Source organism: Bombina bombina, chromosome 1, assembly GCF_027579735.1.
Source record: "Bombina bombina isolate aBomBom1 chromosome 1, aBomBom1.pri, whole genome shotgun sequence".
Taxonomy (NCBI): domain Eukaryota; kingdom Metazoa; phylum Chordata; class Amphibia; order Anura; family Bombinatoridae; genus Bombina; species Bombina bombina.
In genome coordinates, this window is record NC_069499.1 from 295,199,017 (window position 1) to 295,218,653 (window position 19,637).

Consider the following 19,637-nt stretch of genomic DNA (forward strand, 5'->3'; position numbering starts at 1 on the left):
TATATATATATATATATATATATATATATATATATATATATATATATATATATATATATATATATATATACATACATACAGTACTGTGCAAAAGTATTAGGCCACCATTAGATTTGTTGTTTTAGCAAATTTTTAATGACCATCCATATTTATTTTTTCGGTCTCTTTTTATTAAGATACAAACAGAAAATACAGGAAATATGTACACAAAATATAAAAAAAACACAATTTTCAGAACAAAATTGCTTCTTCAAGCAAAAGTCAGTATTTCTGACTTTTTCTCCCTTGGCACTAAGCCAGGGGCGTATTTAGGTTTTGTGCTGCCCTAGGCACTCACAATTCTGCTGCCCCCCCTACACCCCCCCCAGGTTTTAAGCCTTTTTTGCCCATAACATATTTTGGTATCTGGGTGGCTTCTTAAAAGGTTATGGCGTTGAGTGTTGTAAGTCTACCACCTGGTGTTAAAGGGACATGATACACAATGTGTTGCTTTTCATAATTAAGATTAAAGGGATAGGAAAGTCAAAAATAAAAACTTGCATGATTCTGACAGAGCATGTAATGTTTAGACACTTTTAATTTCACTTCTATTTTCAAATGTGCTTCGTTCTCTTGGTATCCCTTGTTGAAAAAGAATAACACATATCCTACACTAGAGGGAGCTAGCTGCTGATTGGTGCCTGTACACATTTGTCTTTTCTGATTGGCTAACTAGGTGTGTTTACCTAGCTTCCAGTAGTGCAATGCTGTTCATTCAGCAAAGGATAACAAGAGAATGAAGAAACTTTTATAATAGAAGAAATTGGAAAGTTGTTTTTTTTTAAATTGCATGTTCTATCCAAATCATGAAAGAAAATGATGGGGTTTCCTTTACCTTTAAGCATACAGCTTTACAAATATCCAAGTTACTTCTATTATCAAATTGAATCTGTACTCAGGGTATTTATTGTTGAAGAGAATATCTAGGTATGAAAGCTTGCAGGTGTCTGGAGCACTATGTGGCAGTCGTTTTACAAGAATGCCACTGTGACTACTTTTCAAAAAAGGATACCAAGAGAATGAATTACATATGATAATAGAAAATAAATAAAAAGTGTGTTTGTTTGTTTTTTAATTATATACTATATCTTAATCATATGAACCATATTGGTTCATATCATGTTGACCATGTATGCTTTTAAACTACAAGACTGCTCATATGGAAAAACATCATACATATATATTTAACTAGTTAAATTTGTTTAAATGAAATATGAAACTAACAGTAAGTATGCCTTGTTACACAAATCCATTTGGGAGCTCTAGCAGGTTGATAAGAACAAAACTATTTTAGAGACCACAAAATACATAAAACTACACTAATTTCATGGACAGATCTGAAAACAGTTAAAGAGTTAAGGAATATTTCTGATTTCAGAGCATAATCTGGGTAAGGCACCAAAGGGGAAAAAAAACATTCCACACAGCTGCTGTTGTATTAACTTCACGTTGAAAGAGCTCAGCCTGGGTGCACAGTGCAAACATCAAGCATGGTTTCCTATGAGCTCCCTCCCAAGCATCCTATGTGACCATTTCTTTCACTAACTTTCCTCACTAGAGGGAAAATGCAATAGGGAAGTATTTACCAAACTCTCCTAGGTGAAAAAGGATGCTTAAAAAGTGCACACTAACTAGGAACTATGGGTTAATGTATTCATAACACGCTTAATAAAACATAATTATTGCTCCTTTCATGACAGTTAAAGAAGTTGCTATGTCAAAATCTAAATTATGCACATTGGGTCTAAAGACACAATCAATATTTTTTGTTTAAGAACCAATGAGACATAAATATGAAGTAAACCAGGGAGAAAAAAAGCGCATCACTTTGTTTACCACTTATAGTAATAAACCCCTAACGCACAAATGGAGATATTATCAGTCACACAGCTAAGAGATTAGTTTGAGGGAACACAAATACGTGTTAATTTGGTAGTTCAGCTTTTTCATCCACCTGTAATGTACACATTACCAAAAAGTACAACACATTAGATCTTTATCGTGTAAATCCCCAAAGTTAGCAACTTGTTTATTTTCAGTCCGAAGAGTGTAGTAAACTGTATTTGAGGGAAAGTCCTTAGCTGTCAGGGAGTTGTATGATATCGGCAAATTACATTTCAGTCCCCTCTATCAATATCATAACAAAGCTTGCTGGCACGGCACGCTCATCACCTCCGCCCCCCTACTCACCACCAGTCCTCCCGCCTGGTCACCCCTGCCCTGCTACCCCCTCCCTCCTCACCAGTCCTCTCTGCTCCGGCCTCCGGTGACTGTCCTGAGACTCCTCCTGACGCCTGTCTGATCTGCTGCGATGCCGACGATCCCACTCACACTGACTACTCACTGCTGCAATCATGCACGTCAGTCCTCACAGCCGCTCCTCACTGCCCTGGGAGGGAGATCATGTGAGCACGTGCATGTCTCCCTCCAATGTGCGGCAAGTCGGCTAACAGTCTAGGAAGGCGGGCAGCGGAAGTAAGGAAAACGTCACGTGACCTCGGCAAAAAGCCGGCTCACGTGACAGCAGAACGAAAACATTTTTTTTAAATTTACCGGAGAAAAAAATTAAAAAAAATTATGCAGTTGAAAGTGCCACTTTGCCGCCCCCCCAAATCTGCCGCCCTAGGCACTGGCCTTGTTGGCCTAGGGATAAATACGCCCCTGCACTAAGCACATCTTGAACTCTTTTGGGGAGACTGTCCTGAAGTTTTCAGAAGTAATCTTCTGGTATATTATACCAGGCTTTTTTCAGCACTTCCCAGAGTACTTCTTTAGATTTAGGTTGTCTTTTATTTCTTTCTCTGTCCAGTTGATCCCATACTGCCTCTGTAATATTCAGGTCTAGACTTTGGGAGGCCTTTCCTTGACTGTCAGTGTTTTATCAGCTGTTTTTCTCTCCAAATATGACTTCACTGCATTAGCAGTGTGCTTGGGATCATTATCATGCTGAAAAATAAAACCATTGCCAACCAGGTGCTTTCCAGAAGGAATGGGATGAGGAATTAAAACCTGTCTGTACTTTTCAGCATTCATGATCCCATCAATTCTGAAAATATCACCAACATCATTGTCAGAAATGCAGCACAAACCAGGACAGACCCTCCACCATGTTCCACTGAAGGCCACAAGCACTCATTCTACAATTTCTCTCCGCTCTTCTCACATATTGTAGACGATTGGACACAAAAATTTCAAACTTGAATTTGTGACTCTGTAATACTCTTTTCCACTGATCTTCATTCCAATCTTTGTGAGCTTTAGCATATCTTAACCTTTTTATCCTGTTCCCCTTCTGAAAAATTGGTTTCTTGGCTGCTACCCTTCCACAAAGACCATTCCTAATCAAGCTTCTTCAGACTTTAGAAGGGTCAACTTGGCATCCCGATGAAGCTGCCAGATGCTGAGCCAGGTCCTTGCTGGACTTCTTCTGGTGAGAAACTTTCACTGAGAAACTTCTCATCAGATTTTGAAAGTTTACTTGGCCTTCCAGAGATTTTTTTTACCTCTCCTGATTCCTCAAATTTCTTTATAACCGCTTGAATACCACATCTTGAGTATCCAGTTTGTTTGTTTGCTGACTTCCCTTTGAGAGTGGACTTGCTGATGCAAAAGTATGATTTTATGTCTGTCAAATTCTGTGATCTTTGGCATTTTGAATGCAATGATATGATTGAAACTTGTTCTTATTAGCAAGCTTCCAATTAAACTCATGCCACATGTGTATGTAATGCTCAAGCATGTCTTGCACAAACCTGGTGTAATAGACCTTTTTCACAGAAGTCATTTTGACATAAAATAGTAGGACAAATACAAGTGATAGCAATGATATTAATTAGGGGTCCATTCCATTTAGGTTTATGAGAGCCAGGTTCCTGCTATTGCTCAAGTGTAAAGGGAGGTCACATTAAATACTTGCCACTTAAGCCTATAGAAGCTTTTTTTAATTTATTTTTAATTTATTTTCTGAATATATATATATTCTGATTGTATTCTAATAAAGAGACTGAGAAATAATTATAAATTGTCATTCATTATACCATTGCTAAAACATAAAATCTTTTTTTGCACAGTACTGTATGTGTAAATATATATATATATATATATATATATATATATATATATATATGTGTGTGTGTGTGTGTATATGTATGTATGTATATATGTGTGTGTGCATATATATATATATATATATATATATATATATATATACACACACGCGCACACAAGCACGCACGCACAGTCCACTGCAGATGCACTCTCACCATCTCTCATCAGCCACGATATATATATATATATATATATATATATATATATATATATATATATATATATATATACCTCCACCAGTAAGCACTCACAGGACTTCAGCCAACTTCAAAATTATTTATTTGTTCAAATCCTTGACATTTCTGTCCCTTCCTCAGATCAATCTCACATCCAAGACTTACAACACCCTAGGACCAGAACACACCCAATCAGCCCTTTACAATTCCCTTGTTATCGTGACTCTAAACAACCAATCATCACTTAAACACAACAATCCTCTCAATACCCATCTAAAACATTTGGGACCGGTTCTCACCCTATCTCCCCCTAGACTTTATTAGCAAATTGGTCATCAGTATCTCTCTGCAAGGTTATTAATGTTAAATCACTTACAAAGCAATTTATAGTAGCTTGCCGTATATCAGTAACCACAGCTGATTACATAATTTCACGCCGCATATCCTGTCTATCATGACATCAATGTGTTGATAAACGACACCTCGTGGTTACCATTTGTTTGGCGGGGTACAAGCATCATTAATCTGTCACCCGTTGAGCCGTTCTACGTAATGCTAAGCCAATTTTATCACTAGGAGTGTGTCAGAAAAATGTAATGAACCGCGCCTCTCCAGTTGGCTTGAAGGGCAATCACATCTTAAGTTCGAACTTACAGTAACATGGTGTGTTTGGTCTGTACACTACCGGACCCAATATAGGCATTACATAACATTATACTTTTAAACCCTATTCGTTCCCATACTTGGTATCTGTTCTTCTAACCATTATCGTGTTGCAAGAAACACTGTGTTATTTGTCCCTCTACTAAACTAATATATTAGCTATAGAATCCTGATTAAAGGGGCATTAATTTATCTAATAAACAGATTGTGTCATTTTGTATTGAACCAGCAACCTAATGTTTGTTCAGCCTCAAACCTCAACTATTATATTAAATCAATGAAACGACTCAAATAATTAATATCCTAACACTACTTGCTCCAACAAAGTGGCCTTGCCGCCATATATGTTATGTCCGCTACAGTTTCTTATTAAAACTAGCCTGCATTACATCTCACTATCACCCACTTATCCAAACGCTATTTACTCGTATATACTACTTTTACCATCAAGAGGATAGGTCAGAGAACCATCCCATTAATATCAATGCTGTGAGAAACATCCTTAAATGGACATAAACCCCCATTCCTAAAAATCATTATAACATTGTTGCAAAAGTGTTGCTTTTCAACAAAGGATAACAAGAAAACGAAGAAAATCTGATAATAGAAGTAAATTTGAAAGTTGTTTAAAATTGTATGCTCTATCTGAATCATGAAATAATATTTTTGGGTTTAAACATACATATTAAAATTAAAACTGAATTAAACCAATGGAAGTGGCACACACCATGTAGTACCCTCAGTACAGTAATGATGACCCTGTTCCTTAAAGGAACGGATTGGAACACCATTCTCCATGCTACTGGCTGCCACCTTCCTGCTCTATGTAGGAATATTAAAAAAAAAAGAAGCAAAATTCGAGTGTGTGATCCACAACAGTCCTGATGCACAGAACAGCTAATTGAGATGAAGAATAGGTTCATAGAGTTTGGACAAGTGGGTGATAGTGAGCAAATATGTAATGCAGGCTAGTTATAATAAGAAACTGTAGTGAACATAACGTATATTGCGGCAAGGCCACTTTGTTGGAGCAAAGTGATCGCTTTAACATTAATAACAAATTTGCTAATAAAGTCTGTCAAGGGGGAGAGAGGGTGAAAACCAGTCCCAAATGTTTTAAATGGGTGATGAGAGGATTGTTGTGTTTAAGTGGTAATTTGTTGTTTAGAGTCTCATGATAACAAGGGAATTGTAAAGGGCTGATTGGGTGTGTTCTGGTCTAAGGGTATTTAAAAACTTGGATGTGAGCCATTCAGTTGGTCTGAGGAAGGGACACTGTGCGATCCAGAAATGTCACGGATTTGAACAAATAAATAATTTTGAAGTCCTCTGAAGTCCAGTTAGTGCTAACTGGTGTAGATATAGATAGATATTTTCATATAGGTATATAGATATATATTTCCCTCTTAGCTGTGAGTCAATATCTTTATAACATATAATTTTATATAATATAACTGGAATAATCTGCTTTGCTAGCACCTGAACTTAGGTACACCCTCATCTGATGTTAATGTATGAAATAGGTAGACATTTCAGTGTTCACTGGGCAGGTGCATCTAACCTGGGGCAGGTTTCTATGGTGATTTACGTCTGTGTGAATTTCAGAAACGCTCTGCAGGGTGCACTCCATTTAAAGCATTTCCACTAAGAAACACTAGCTGCACTTTTTCAGCTTTGTACCAAACAATGCTCAAATCTTCATGACAACATAATGTAAAATAAAGTATTGTTTATGCAAAGCATTAAAGTAAATTTAATTTTTGTTAACAAGTATTTGGTATCTGACCTAAAGAAACCTCCAGAAGTGCATATCACATATCTTTGGGAGACAAGCCTGTGTTTGTGTTGTCTGCTAGTTTTGGCTTCAGGCCACAATTTGCTGAACTTGATCTGAAAGAATTAAATAGTTAGGCTTAGATAGGGCCAGCATGTCATGAATGATACCACCTTCTGAATGATTTGCTTTACCTTTAACTTGCTTTAAGGTTTTCTTTCAACCCCCACTCCAGATGCCCTAAGAGCTTTACAGATGCTTAGATGTTCCAAGCAAGTAATATGGTGTATCGGCAAACTTCTGCTATCCAATAATTTGGATACACTTTTACATGATAAATATGCATAGTCTTCATTTATATAATCTGCTGTTCTAATGAAAAAGTTAGTAACTCATTATCCAAATGATGTTAGGGCTATTTGATACAGGATCGTATTTTGCCAGGATATAAAAAAATAAAAGTGGCTGTAATGTCTTTATCCAATCAGAAGACATTAGAGCACTTTGAAGATCATTGTCTTACTGAATAAATACAGACACAATTTATTTGCTGGCAAAGGGCTGTAAGATGAAAGAAGCAGTACAGGTGGAACTCCCATAGGGTTAAGTGTACTAAGCATTTTTACATGCTATTAAATGAAAAATGCACACTTAAAGGGATATGAAACCAAAAAAAAATGTTCTTTCATGATTTAGATAAAGCATGCAGTTTTAAAGGGACACTGAACCCAAATTTTTTCTTTCGTGATTCAGATAGAGCATGCAATTTTAAGCAAGTTTCTAATTTACTCCTATTATCAAATTTTCTTCATTCTCTCGGTATCTTTATTTGAAAAGCAAGAATGTAAGTTTAGATGCCGGCCCATTTTTGGTGAACAACCTGGGTTGTTCTTACTGATTGGTGGATAAATTCACCCACCAATAAACAAGTGCTGTCCAGGGTCTGAACCAAAAATTGTCTGGCTCCTTAGCATAGATGACTCCTTTCTAAATAAAGATAGCAAGAGAACGAAGTAAAATTAATAATAGGAGTAAATTAGAAAGCGCAGGCAATTTTAAGCAATTATCTAAATCGCAAAAGAAAAAAATTGGGTTCAGTGTCCCTTTAAGCAACGTTCTAATTTACTCCTATTATAAATTTTTCTTCATTCTCTTGGTATGCTTTGTTGAATGAGCAGCAATGCACTGCTGTTTTGCTGACTGAACACATGGGTGAGCCAATGAAAATTGGTATATATATGCAGCCTCCAATCAGAAGGTAGAACCTAGGTTCTTTGCTGCTCCTGGGCTTTCCTAGAAAGTTGTTTAAAATTGATGTTTCGTTGGAAAGTTGTTTAAAATTATATTCTCTATCTGAATCATGAAAGAAAAAATGTGGGTTTCATGTCCCTTTAATCAATATTTGGGAACTCTATCTCTTTAACCCCTTTGTTGACCAGTGATATTTGCTTAGTACAGGCAAGATTACAATTGAAACATAATTAGTTTCTAAGGCTCTAAAAAAAATGTATTTAACATTTTATATTTTTACAATGCTGTCTACCTTGTTGGTTGTTCAAAAAAGACAAATTCACATTTTTTTGCACGCTACTGCTTTTTCTCTATATTTGGTTATGTTTATTTTTAGACTTGGGCAAAAGTATAATAGAAACAAATGACCCAGCATTTAAAGGGTTGATTTACAGACAAAGTGTGTCAGCACAGTGCATCTCAAGTTCCCTTAGAGTTATAACTACAATATAACTTTATTTAAGTTATTACTGAGATCCTAATGGGTGAGCCTTTCTGGTGACGTAATCGACTTTAAGCACAATTACATACAAGTCAGTAATGCTTCTGATACTTAAAGGGAAATGAAACCCAATTATTTTCTTTCATGTTTTAGATAGAGACTACCATTTTTAACAAATTTCCAATCAACTTCTATTATCTATTTTGATTCCTTCTCTTAGTATCTTTTGTTGAAGAGACAGCAATGCACATGGGTGATCCAATAACACAAGGCATACATGTGCAGCCACTATTCAGCAGCTCTGATGCTATCTACATATGCTTTTCAACAAAGGATACCAAGAGAATTGAACACATTAGATTATAGAAATAAATTGGAAAGTTGTTTAAAATGGCATGCTTTCTATTGTACTTCATAGAGTTATAATTGATTTTATGTTATATATTCTTTTGATTGTTATATCTTTATTACATCAGTCAAACTTTTTTTAAAAAATGTCCTGTTCTCTCTGAATGACGAAATATTTTTTTTCATGTCCCTTTAATGGTACACCTGGCACTAATGTTACTGTCTTCCAAATAAAAAATAAAAATAAATCTCAGTGCTACAAATGAAATCCATAGACAGTATTGCCATTCACTATAAAAGGTAAATTCTAATTAAAAAAACAAAACATGATAAGGTCTATTTCCCTAAGGCATTAATCGTTTACAATAATGACTCAAACTATAGAAATAAGGACCAGATTATGAGTGGAGCGCTAACGTTTGCGTGCAAGTGATAAGGGGTTTATTGCCGTTGTTTGCGCTCTTCTGGTTTATCGCTGGTATTATGAGTTGAAAGTAAACACAATCGCTTCAGCGCAATCGCGATTTACACTAGAATGATTACCATGACCTTAGAGCTTTGGTTAACTATTTTGTGAAACAAAAAGTGTCACAAAAAGCATTTGATATATATAGAAATTAAGTAGATGAAAGCTTGAAAACAATGCAATATTCATTTTTAATAAAGATTTTAATTATGTATTTACTGTAAATATTTTATCCTAATGTTCAGCACATAGCGGAATATGTAATATATATTTTTAAATACATATTTCCATATATATCTGTGTGTGTATATATATATAATATATTGTACAAAACAAAATATATGTAGAAATATGTATTAATGAATATATTCTATGTGAAGAACATTGGAATGTGAAATATTCATATTTTCATGTCTGTTTAGTGCAAATAAGAATATGCGATTGGGTTTGCGCAAGAGTGGGGTGTTTTTTTCCTCACTTTTTTTGCTCCATTGACTTCCATGGGGAAATACGTGAACACACACGCAATATTCTAAGTTCGGCTTTTTGCACTCATCGGGTTAGCGCACGAGAGAAAACATTTTACTTTCACCTCCTAATATGAGTGCAACCCGACAAGCGCAAAAAGGTGAACTTTTAGCAGTTAATGCTCAAGCCAGAGCTTTAATTAGCGCTCCACTTGTAATCTGGCCATAAATGTTTTAAAAATTGTTAAAACTGCCATATTGTTTTGCAGTTCAGGGACATACACTTAAAAATCCTCTTAACTCCTTCTCTGAGGGACAGTTATAAATTGGCTACTATACTGAACGACCAATCAATGTATTGAATGTTGTAAAGTGAGGATTCTGAAATCTGCAGTTTGTGCTCCAGCTGCTTGGGGGGGGGAGTCAAAAATAAAACCCAGTTTTCAGAGGCAGATTGTAGGAATAAATAATGAAAGTAATAATGATTGTTTTTAATATGCATAATTACACGTGGAAGTCACATGTTGAGTATTATGTTCCTGTAATAAAAGTTCTAAAGTATGACTTACCAGGGGTATATTAATTTGCTTCTATTATCTACTACTTCCCAGTTACAAACCCTTTCCAAACTGTGTTCCATCCTTTGGATTTCGCCATCTTCTCTCTCTCACGGACAAAGTAAACAATTTCAATGCTATGGTCCAGAAGCAACGGGTATCGAGGAACAGGGATGCGCCAGAGGGTTGCTTTGATGCCATCTTGCAAGCAGCGGTTTGCAAAGTGAGTATTCATTTATATCTACATCAGTTATTAAAAGGGGCATGTTATCCATATGCTAAATCACTTAAAATGATAGCTCATGTCTGTAAAAAAGCTGACTAGAAAATATCACATGAACATCTATGTGAAAAGATATCTTCAACTCCATAGAATAAGTGGTCTTTAAACCGTTATCCTTCAGCTAATCAGTATTGTCAGTGCTTCAAATTTCACACTTTGCTTTACTGTGATCTTGTGGGATTTCACAATACTCTTGCCAGATTTAATAGTAAAATAGAATTAACAAAAGAGGGAACAAAAAAAGTTTAAAACCCAGGACTGGGGAGAGATTGTCATGGAGTATGATCTATCCTAATATAAGAATGTGATAACAATATGCACGGAGGAAACGTCACTGCAACACTCTGAACAGAGGTAACGTTTTAGCACTGACTGCCTGATTTTGCATATTTGTGTGGAAAGTCAATGCCGCATGTGTCTCCGTTTCTTTGAACTTTTTAATAATTGGAATAGTCTATTTTCTTAAACGGAAAGAGTCAACAGCTGCATTCATTACTTACGAGGAGGAGGCAAAGACACCCCAGCCAAAGGCTCAAATACCTCTTCCACGTCCCCCATCCCCCAGTCATTCTTTGCCTTTCGTCCCAGGAGGTTGGCAGAGAAGTGTCAGAATTTGTTTTCGTTAGTCTCTTATGGAGGGTAGTACTCTTCGGAATGGGACTGGAGTTTTTTAAGTAGTCCTGTCAGCCTCTTAGTGAGAGCATGGATGAAAGTTAGAGTCCGGAGATGCAGGAAGATTCTTCCTGCGAAACCATCCCGACTCAGATTAACAGCTTCACAAGCAATCAGCGTTAACGAATTTCGCTGCCTGCTTTCTTCTCTCAAGTCCATGGCAGAAGTGACGCTACTATCTGTCACACTTGAAGGGCCGTGTTCCTGTTCCATGGCGCAGATTCCGGTAAGATCGTTTAATTTTTTTAATTTATTTTTTTATTGTGTTTTTATTGAGGTTTCAAAAGGAATAAAGAACAACAAGGTTATAGTTCAGTTATGGACATAAGCAATTGTAAACATATAAACAGTATTGTCAGTAAAATCTGTCTTTTGGATCCACATAACGCACATTGATTTTGAGGTTGGATTACATAATGATTACATAGACGGTCATAATATTCTACAGACATATGCACAAGTATGTGTCAAAATAGAAAACCTATACAATCAGTGGCTAACCTCTTATTTTTAATAGAGTTGTAACAGATTCTTGGACCAGCAACAAGGGCAGTATAATTATTTGGGAATAGTAACATCAAAATTAGAAAGGTAGGGGAAATATATGTGAAGAAGCATATGCGAAAAGATCTCAGTTTTTTAATATTAGTACCTGGACTATTTCCCACGCATAATCTTAAACCTTGTATAGTAGAAATATGGAACATTAGGGAATGGTAGTATTAGAATCAAAGGGTTTTAGAATATTCAAGAAATAAAAATAAATTTTTCAAACAAATACCAATTTAAATGAACTTTTAAATGAAAATATGCTTCTATGCTGCAATATTAAAGTTTCATAGTGATTTGGGGGAGTAGTTCCAGGGTTACACTTACCTTATGTTCTCGAAGTGAACTCAGGGGTATGGGGGGGGCTATGATATACTAGGTCCGATGAAACAAGTATTGTAGGTAATTAGCCTCTACTAGGACCAAGTATAGTAGGGTCAAAACTAGGTAGGAGCTGAACAGTATACTTAGCGGGCTGTATATTGGTGGTGGATCATATATAAATGTATGGTACATCAAAATGAAATTGGCAGAGAGGTATGTCTATCTGGATATGAAGTGACGTATAACAGTCAGTGGAGTGATATGAACTCAAGTTTTCAGAAGTAATTAGTCTCCCGCATGGACATGGGCCCAATACCCCGCGGCATAAGGCTTGCAGTTCCAGTACTCTATTAGTTGCAATATGTGACCATTATACGTAGACAACTACCATCCAATAGATTCATATCTTCTATTATCCTAAACTTCACAGTCCTCCCCTGACCTCAGCTTATATCAAAATAACAAAACTATCTAAAGGCTTTAGGAAGAAAGTTTTTTTTCCAATAATATTAACATAGTTGGTTAGACTTACCAGCCCATTGTAACATTAAACACAGCCCCCCCGTGTACAGTAAAATGTCGGACTACCTAAATAAAGAAAACAAAATAAGGGGGGGAACCTAACCTATATTGTCACTAATATACATATATATAGTATGGATGCCAAATAATGATGCTTAGTATATCTTGCAGGGTCATGTATCCATTATATAAATGTTTCAGTCAATCATATAGTTAAATAACTTAGCAGCACCCCGCATTCCTGGAGTGTAATATGCAGACCAGTTTAAGTAAAGTTTACCAGAAAATGTAGGTACAGCAATCCTGAGCAGGTATCGCTCATAGACAACCCCAATACCCGGTACTTAGGTAATAGATGCAAAAAAATATATATATATAGTGTTTCAAGGGCAAGTATATATAGAACACGAACAGTCTCAGAGTATTCAGAGCCAATTTCACTCACCAGCTGCCGTCTTACACCGGGAACCAACCCGTCCACTACACGCGGAAATGAGAATTATCTCCGGCAGCCTGGGAGTCTTTAATGTGCGCTTCACCGGGTCCCAGCCCGTCCACCATTAGCGGAGCGAACGCTGTCTGTGTTCCAGCCTTGGGTGTGTCCCACCACTCCTCCCCGATTGGTCCTTGTGGGGAGTCGAGCCTCTGACGTAGTACGGTAGGATCGAAGGAACAAGATCCGCAATCAAATGTGAAGAATCCTGTAGATCTGAGGTAAAATGTACCGGGTATAGGGGAACTTGTGTGTCCATATAGCGGGATGCTACACCATTGATCAGCTTGTTTCTTTGGTCTTTTTAGTCTTTGGTCCGCACCTCCAGCCGGCAAAAGCAGCCAGGTGCCTGGTAGTGGCAAAAGAGAAGTCCAAGCAGAAAAAAAAGAGAAATATTACCAGGCACCTTGTATAGTTAAAAGTAATAAACTTTATTAAGTCAAATTAAAACATATTGAGAGAGGGGATAAAACATCCCTGAAGTTAAGCAGACTAACATGTTTCGGCACAAAACGCCGTAATCATAGTCCCTAAAAACTTTTAAAACAAACCGCCTTTTCAACCTAATGCTTTCATTTCATTGGTGAATTGCTAATTAGAATTTAAAGGCATACAGGGGATGGAGCATTAGTAAATGACTAACTAACTAAAGTTACATGAATAAGCTGCCTGTGCATAGATATACATAGTTACAAATACACCTGTCGAGTTAAACACACAGTACACTCACCATCTTTATATACAGTTTAAACACTTAGTGAGTAATCAATACGTATATATATATAAATAAATAATCACAGGGTTTACATAAGTCTGTTTATACTACCTCCACAGGAAAACCAACCATTAAAGGGATTGATGTGCAACCCCCAAAATTTGTGAAAGGGTACCTATAAATCTAAACAGTTAGAAGCGAGTTGTGCACACCAAAATATACCATTTGAAGGAAATGGTATTTCATCGCCATATTTAATTTGGAAAAGGGTATACATATATCCAAAATATAAATGCAAATCATCCATCTTAAATGGTTGGTTCCAAGAAGTACGGTTATAGTGTGGAATAAAATAAAATATAATAAGATAAGAGGCACCTAATATGGGGCTATATCTGGTAACCACTAACCATATATCAACAGGCCAAGAATTAATTTGTATCCAATGTGTTTAATATATATGTATATATGATGGTATACAGAAAAAATTGTTGTTGTTTGTCCCTCCCATTACAGAGTAGCTAGACAGATCACTAGTTCGCCTAATTGCAAATGTACTTAGAAAAAAGTAAAAGGACTTCTCTATCCTAACGTCCCTTAAATACCTGAATCTCATATGTAAATATAGGTGTGTATATATAATATATTTTAAAAACATATTATATAAAAATAATAAAGATGGATAGGAGCTAATTCCAATGATTAATAAAATCATATTCGGAATTTAATTCCGAATATGATTTTATTAATCATTGGAATTAGCTCCTATCCATCTTGCAATCATTTGCAATTAGGCGAACTAGTGATCTGTCTAGCTACTCTGTAATGGGAGGGACAAACAACAACTATTTTTTCTGTATACCATCATATATACATATATATTAAACACATTGGATACAAATTAATTCTTGGCCTGTTGATATATGGTTAGTGGTTACCAGATATAGCCCCATATTAGGTGCCTCTTATCTTATTATATTTTATTTTATTCCACACTATAACCGTACTTCTTGGAACCAACCATTTAAGATGGATGATTTGCATTTATATTTTGGATATATGTATACCCTTTTCCAAATTAAATATGGCGATGAAATACCATTTCCTTCAAATGGTATATTTTGGTGTGCACAACTCGCTTCTAACTGTTTAGATTTATAGGTACCCTTTCACAAATTTTGGGGGTTGCACATCAATCCCTTTAATGGTTGGTTTTCCTGTGGAGGTAGTATAAACAGACTTATGTAAACCCTGTGATTATTTATTTATATATATACGTATTGATTACTCACTAAGGCCTAGATTTGGAGTTCGGCGGTAAAAGGGCTGTTAACGCTCCGCGGGCTTTTTTCTGGCCGCACCATAAATTTAACTCTGGTATCGAGAGTTAAAACAAATGCTGCGTTAGGCTCCAAAAAAGGAGCGTAGAGCATTTTTACCGCAAATGCAACTCTCGATACCAGAGTTGCTTACGGACGCGGCCGGCCTCAAAAACGTGCTCGTGCACGATTCTCCCATAGGAAACAATGGGACTGTTTGAGCTGAAAAAAAACCTAACACCTGCAAAAAAGCAGCGTTCAGCTCCTAACGCAGCCCCATTGTTTCCTATGGGGAAACACTTCCTACGTCTGCACCTAACACCCTAACATGTACCCCGAGTCTAAACACCCCTACCCTTACACTTATTAACCCCTAATCTGCCGCTCCGTAAAACGCCGCCACCTACGTTATCCCTATGTACCCCTAATCTGCTGCCCTAACATCGCCGACCCCTATGTTATATTTATTAACCCCTAATCTGCCCCCCACAACGTCGCCGACACCTACCTACACTTATTAACCCCTAATCTGCCGAGCGGACCTGAGCGCTACTATAATAAAGTTATTAACCCCTAATCCGCCTCACTAACCCTATCATAAATAGTATTAACCCCTAATCTGCCCTCCCTAACATCGCCGACACCTACCTTCAATTATTAACCCCTAAACTTCCGATCGGAGCTCACCGCTATTCTAATAAATGGATTAACCCCTAAAGCTAAGTCTAACCCTAACACTAACACCCCCCTAAGTTAAATATAATTTTTATCTAACGAAATAAATTAACTCTTATTAAATAACTTATTCCTATTTAAAGCTAAATACTTACCTGTAAAATAAATCCTAATATAGCTACAATATAAATTATAATTATATTATAGCTATTTTAGGATTAATATTTATTTTACAGGCAACTTTGTAATTATTTTAACCAGGTACAATAGCTATTAAATAGTTAAGAACTATTTAATAGTTACCTAGTTAAAATAATAACAAATTTACCTGTAAAATAAATCCTAACCTAAGTTATAATTAAACCTAACACTACCCTATCAATAAAATAATTAAATAAACTACCTACAATTACCTACAATTAACCTAACACTACACTATCAATAAATTAATTAAACACAATTGCTACAAATAAATACAATTAAATAAACTAGCTAAAGTACAAAAAATAAAAAAGAACTAAGTTACAGAAAATAAAAAAATATTTACAAACATAATAAAAATATTACAACAATTTTAAACTAATTACACCTACTCTAAGCCCCCTAATAAAATAACAAAGCCCCCCAAAATAAAAAATTCCCTACCCTATTCTAAATTAAAAAAGTTACAAGCTCTTTTACCTTACCAGCCCTGAACAGGGCCCTTTGCGGGGCATGCCCCAAGAATTTCAGCTCTTTTGCCTGTAAAAAAAAACATACAATACCCCCCCCCAACATTACAACCCACCACCCACATACCCCTAATCTAACCCAAACCCCCCTTAAATAAACCTAACACTAATCCCCTGAAGATCTTCCTACCTTGTCTTCACCATCCAGGTATCACCGATCCGTCCTGGCTCCAAGATCTTCATCCAACCCAAGCGGGGGTTGGCGATCCATAATCCGGTGCTCCAAAGTCTTCCTCCTATCCGGCAAGAAGAGGACATCCGGACCGGCAAACATCTTCTCCAAGCGGCATCTTCGATCTTCTTCCATCCGGTGCGGAGCGGGTCCATCTTGAAGCAGGCGACGCGGATCCATCCTCTTCTTCCGATGTCTCCCGACTAATGACGGTTCCTTTAAGGGACGTCATCCAAGATGGCGTCCCTCGAATTCCGATTGGCTGATAGGATTCTATCAGCCAATCGGAATTAAGGTAGGAATTTTCTGATTGGCTGATGGAATCAGCCAATCAGAATCAAGTTCAATCCGATTGGCCGATCCCATCAGCCAATCAGATTGAGCTCGCATTCTATTGGCTGATCGGAACAGCCAATAGAATGCGGGTGTTAGTGTTAGGGTTAGACTTAGCTTTAGGGGTTAATCCATTTATTAGAATAGCGGTGAGCTCCGATTGGAAGTTTAGGGGTTAATAATTGAAGGTAGGTGTCGGCGATGTTAGGGAGGGCAGATTAGGGGTTAATACTATTTATGATAGGGTTAGTGAGGCGGATTAGGGGTTAATAACTTTATTATAGTAGCGCTCAGGTCCGCTCGGCAGATTAGGGGTTAATAAGTGTAGGCAGGTGTCGGCGACGTTGAGGGGGGCAGATTAGGGGTTAATAAATATAATATAGGGGTCGGCGATGTTAGGGGCAGCAGATTAGGGGTACATAGGGATAACGTAGGTGGCGGCGATTTGCGGTCGGAAGATTAGGGGTTAATTATTGTAAGTAGCTGGCGGCGACGTTGTGGGGGGCAGGTTAGGGGTGAATAAATATAATACAGGGGTCGGCGGGGTTAGGGGCAGCAGATTAGGGGTACATAAATATAACGTAGGTGGCGGTCGGCAGATTAGGGGTTAAAAATTTTAATCGAGTGGCGGCGGTGTGGGGGGACCTCGGTTTAGGGGTACATAGGTAGTTTATGGGTGTTAGTGTACTTTAGGGTACAGTAGTTAAGAGCTTTATGAACCGGCGTTAGCCAGAAAGCTCTTAACTCCTGCTATTTTCAGGCGGCTGGAATTTTGTCGTTAGAGCTCTAACGCTCACTTCAGAAACGACTCTAAATACCGGCGTTAGAAAGATCCCATTGAAAAGATAGGCTACGCAAATGGCGTAGGGGGATCTGCGGTATGGAAAAGTCGCGGCTGTAAAGTGAGCGTTAGACCCTTTAATCACTGACTCCAAATACCAGCGGGTGGCCAAAACCAGCGTTAGGAGCCTCTAACGCTGGTTTTGACGGCTACCGCCGAACTCCAAATCTAGGCCTAAGTGTTTAAACTGTATATAAAGATGGTGAGTGTACTGTGTGTTTAACTCGACAGGTGTATTTGTAACTATGTATATCTATGCACAGGCAGCTTATTCATGTAACTTTAGTTAGTTAGTCATTTACTAATGCTCTATCCCCTGTATGCCTTTAAATTCTAATTAGCAATTCACCAATGAAATGAAAGCATTAGGTTGAAAAGGCGGTTTGTTTTAAAAGTTTTTAGGGACTATGATTACGGCGTTTTGTGCCGAAACATGTTAGTCTGCTTAACTTCAGGGATGTTTTATCCCCTCTCTCAATATGTTTTAATTTGACTTAATAAAGTTTATTACTTTTAACTATACAAGGTGCCTGGTAATATTTCTCTTTTTTTTTCTGCTTGGACTACCTAAATAAAGAAACAGTCTGACCTATTAGAACTCCCGTAGCTAAGGCCTGAAACGAAAACATTATCAAGTGCTCATCTCGAAAAATTTAAACAAATATTATCATGTGATTATAGTACATGTCCTAGCTAGCAGATATGCAAGTATGCAGTTAGATTTTAAAGAGTGTAACTCTATAGGCGAGGGCAGAATTCAATAAGTACATTATTTATGCACAATAAATCTTGTGTGGTGTCAAACTATATAATAATTAACATACAGTAGCTGTAGATTACTTAGTATTTTGTATCGACTCAAAGGAGGAGTGACGTTGTGCCCGCAATGAACAGTTACACACAGATGAAAAGGAATAAAAGTGCAGCAGATAATGCAGAGGCAAAATTGCAAGCAATGATTCCATAGCAACAACAATTAAATAAAAGACTGGGCATAGCGATTCAACTTTACCAAACATTCCCAAGGTGAGCAGCTGAGAAATAGAAAAATGTCCCTGAGACAGTGTATCAGGTCAAAATGTCATCATTGACTGGGGAAGGGAAAAATCAACACATAAACATGGAATTTATAAACAAACTAAGTTCGATCTTAATTATCCAACTCCAGTCCTCAGCTTACTGCAGGTCTGAGATTTCTGCCAAGGATGTAGTACACAAGTTTCTAGTGGGGTTTGTACTCAATTACTAAGACCTCTATTAAAGTTTCCTCCTCCACTGCACAGCAATCGCTGCCAGGGACTGTGACTCACAACACACAATGCCTCAGACTTTTCCACCATTATCGGCTTAGGACCCATACTTGGTGCGCTAACTATTACTGTGGTGGGACCTAGAGGGCTAAGCTTCTGTTCGAAGATCGCTTCATTTTATTTCATCATGGATGTTTGATAATAAATACAACAGTTTATCCGAGGGGCTATAGCCTCACGGGGCTAACTTAAATACAGGGTCTCAGTGAGGCTCCTTTTGTATCTTGGAATCGAGGGTTAATATCTCCTGAGGGGGGTTATTGAAAAGGAGGGTTTTTTATCATGTTTGTTATGTGATTCTGTCTGCTAATGTGTAGTGTTACTTGGGCTCATGGCTATTTCGGAACTTAACGGCCTATTGCAAGTGAC

At 37.2% G+C, this 19,637-nt stretch overlaps 1 protein-coding gene across 1 annotated transcript in view; it reads left to right on the forward strand.

Annotated features, from left to right (window-relative positions):
* The window catches only part of LOC128645227 (integrin beta-5), a 318,185-nt gene that overhangs the window by 71,530 nt on the left and 227,018 nt on the right, over positions 1–19,637 (forward strand). The window contains exon 5 of the mRNA XM_053698059.1: positions 10,384–10,552. Within this exon, the coding sequence (XP_053554034.1) occupies positions 10,384–10,552 (169 nt within the window). The remainder of the gene's footprint in view (positions 1–10,383; positions 10,553–19,637) is intronic.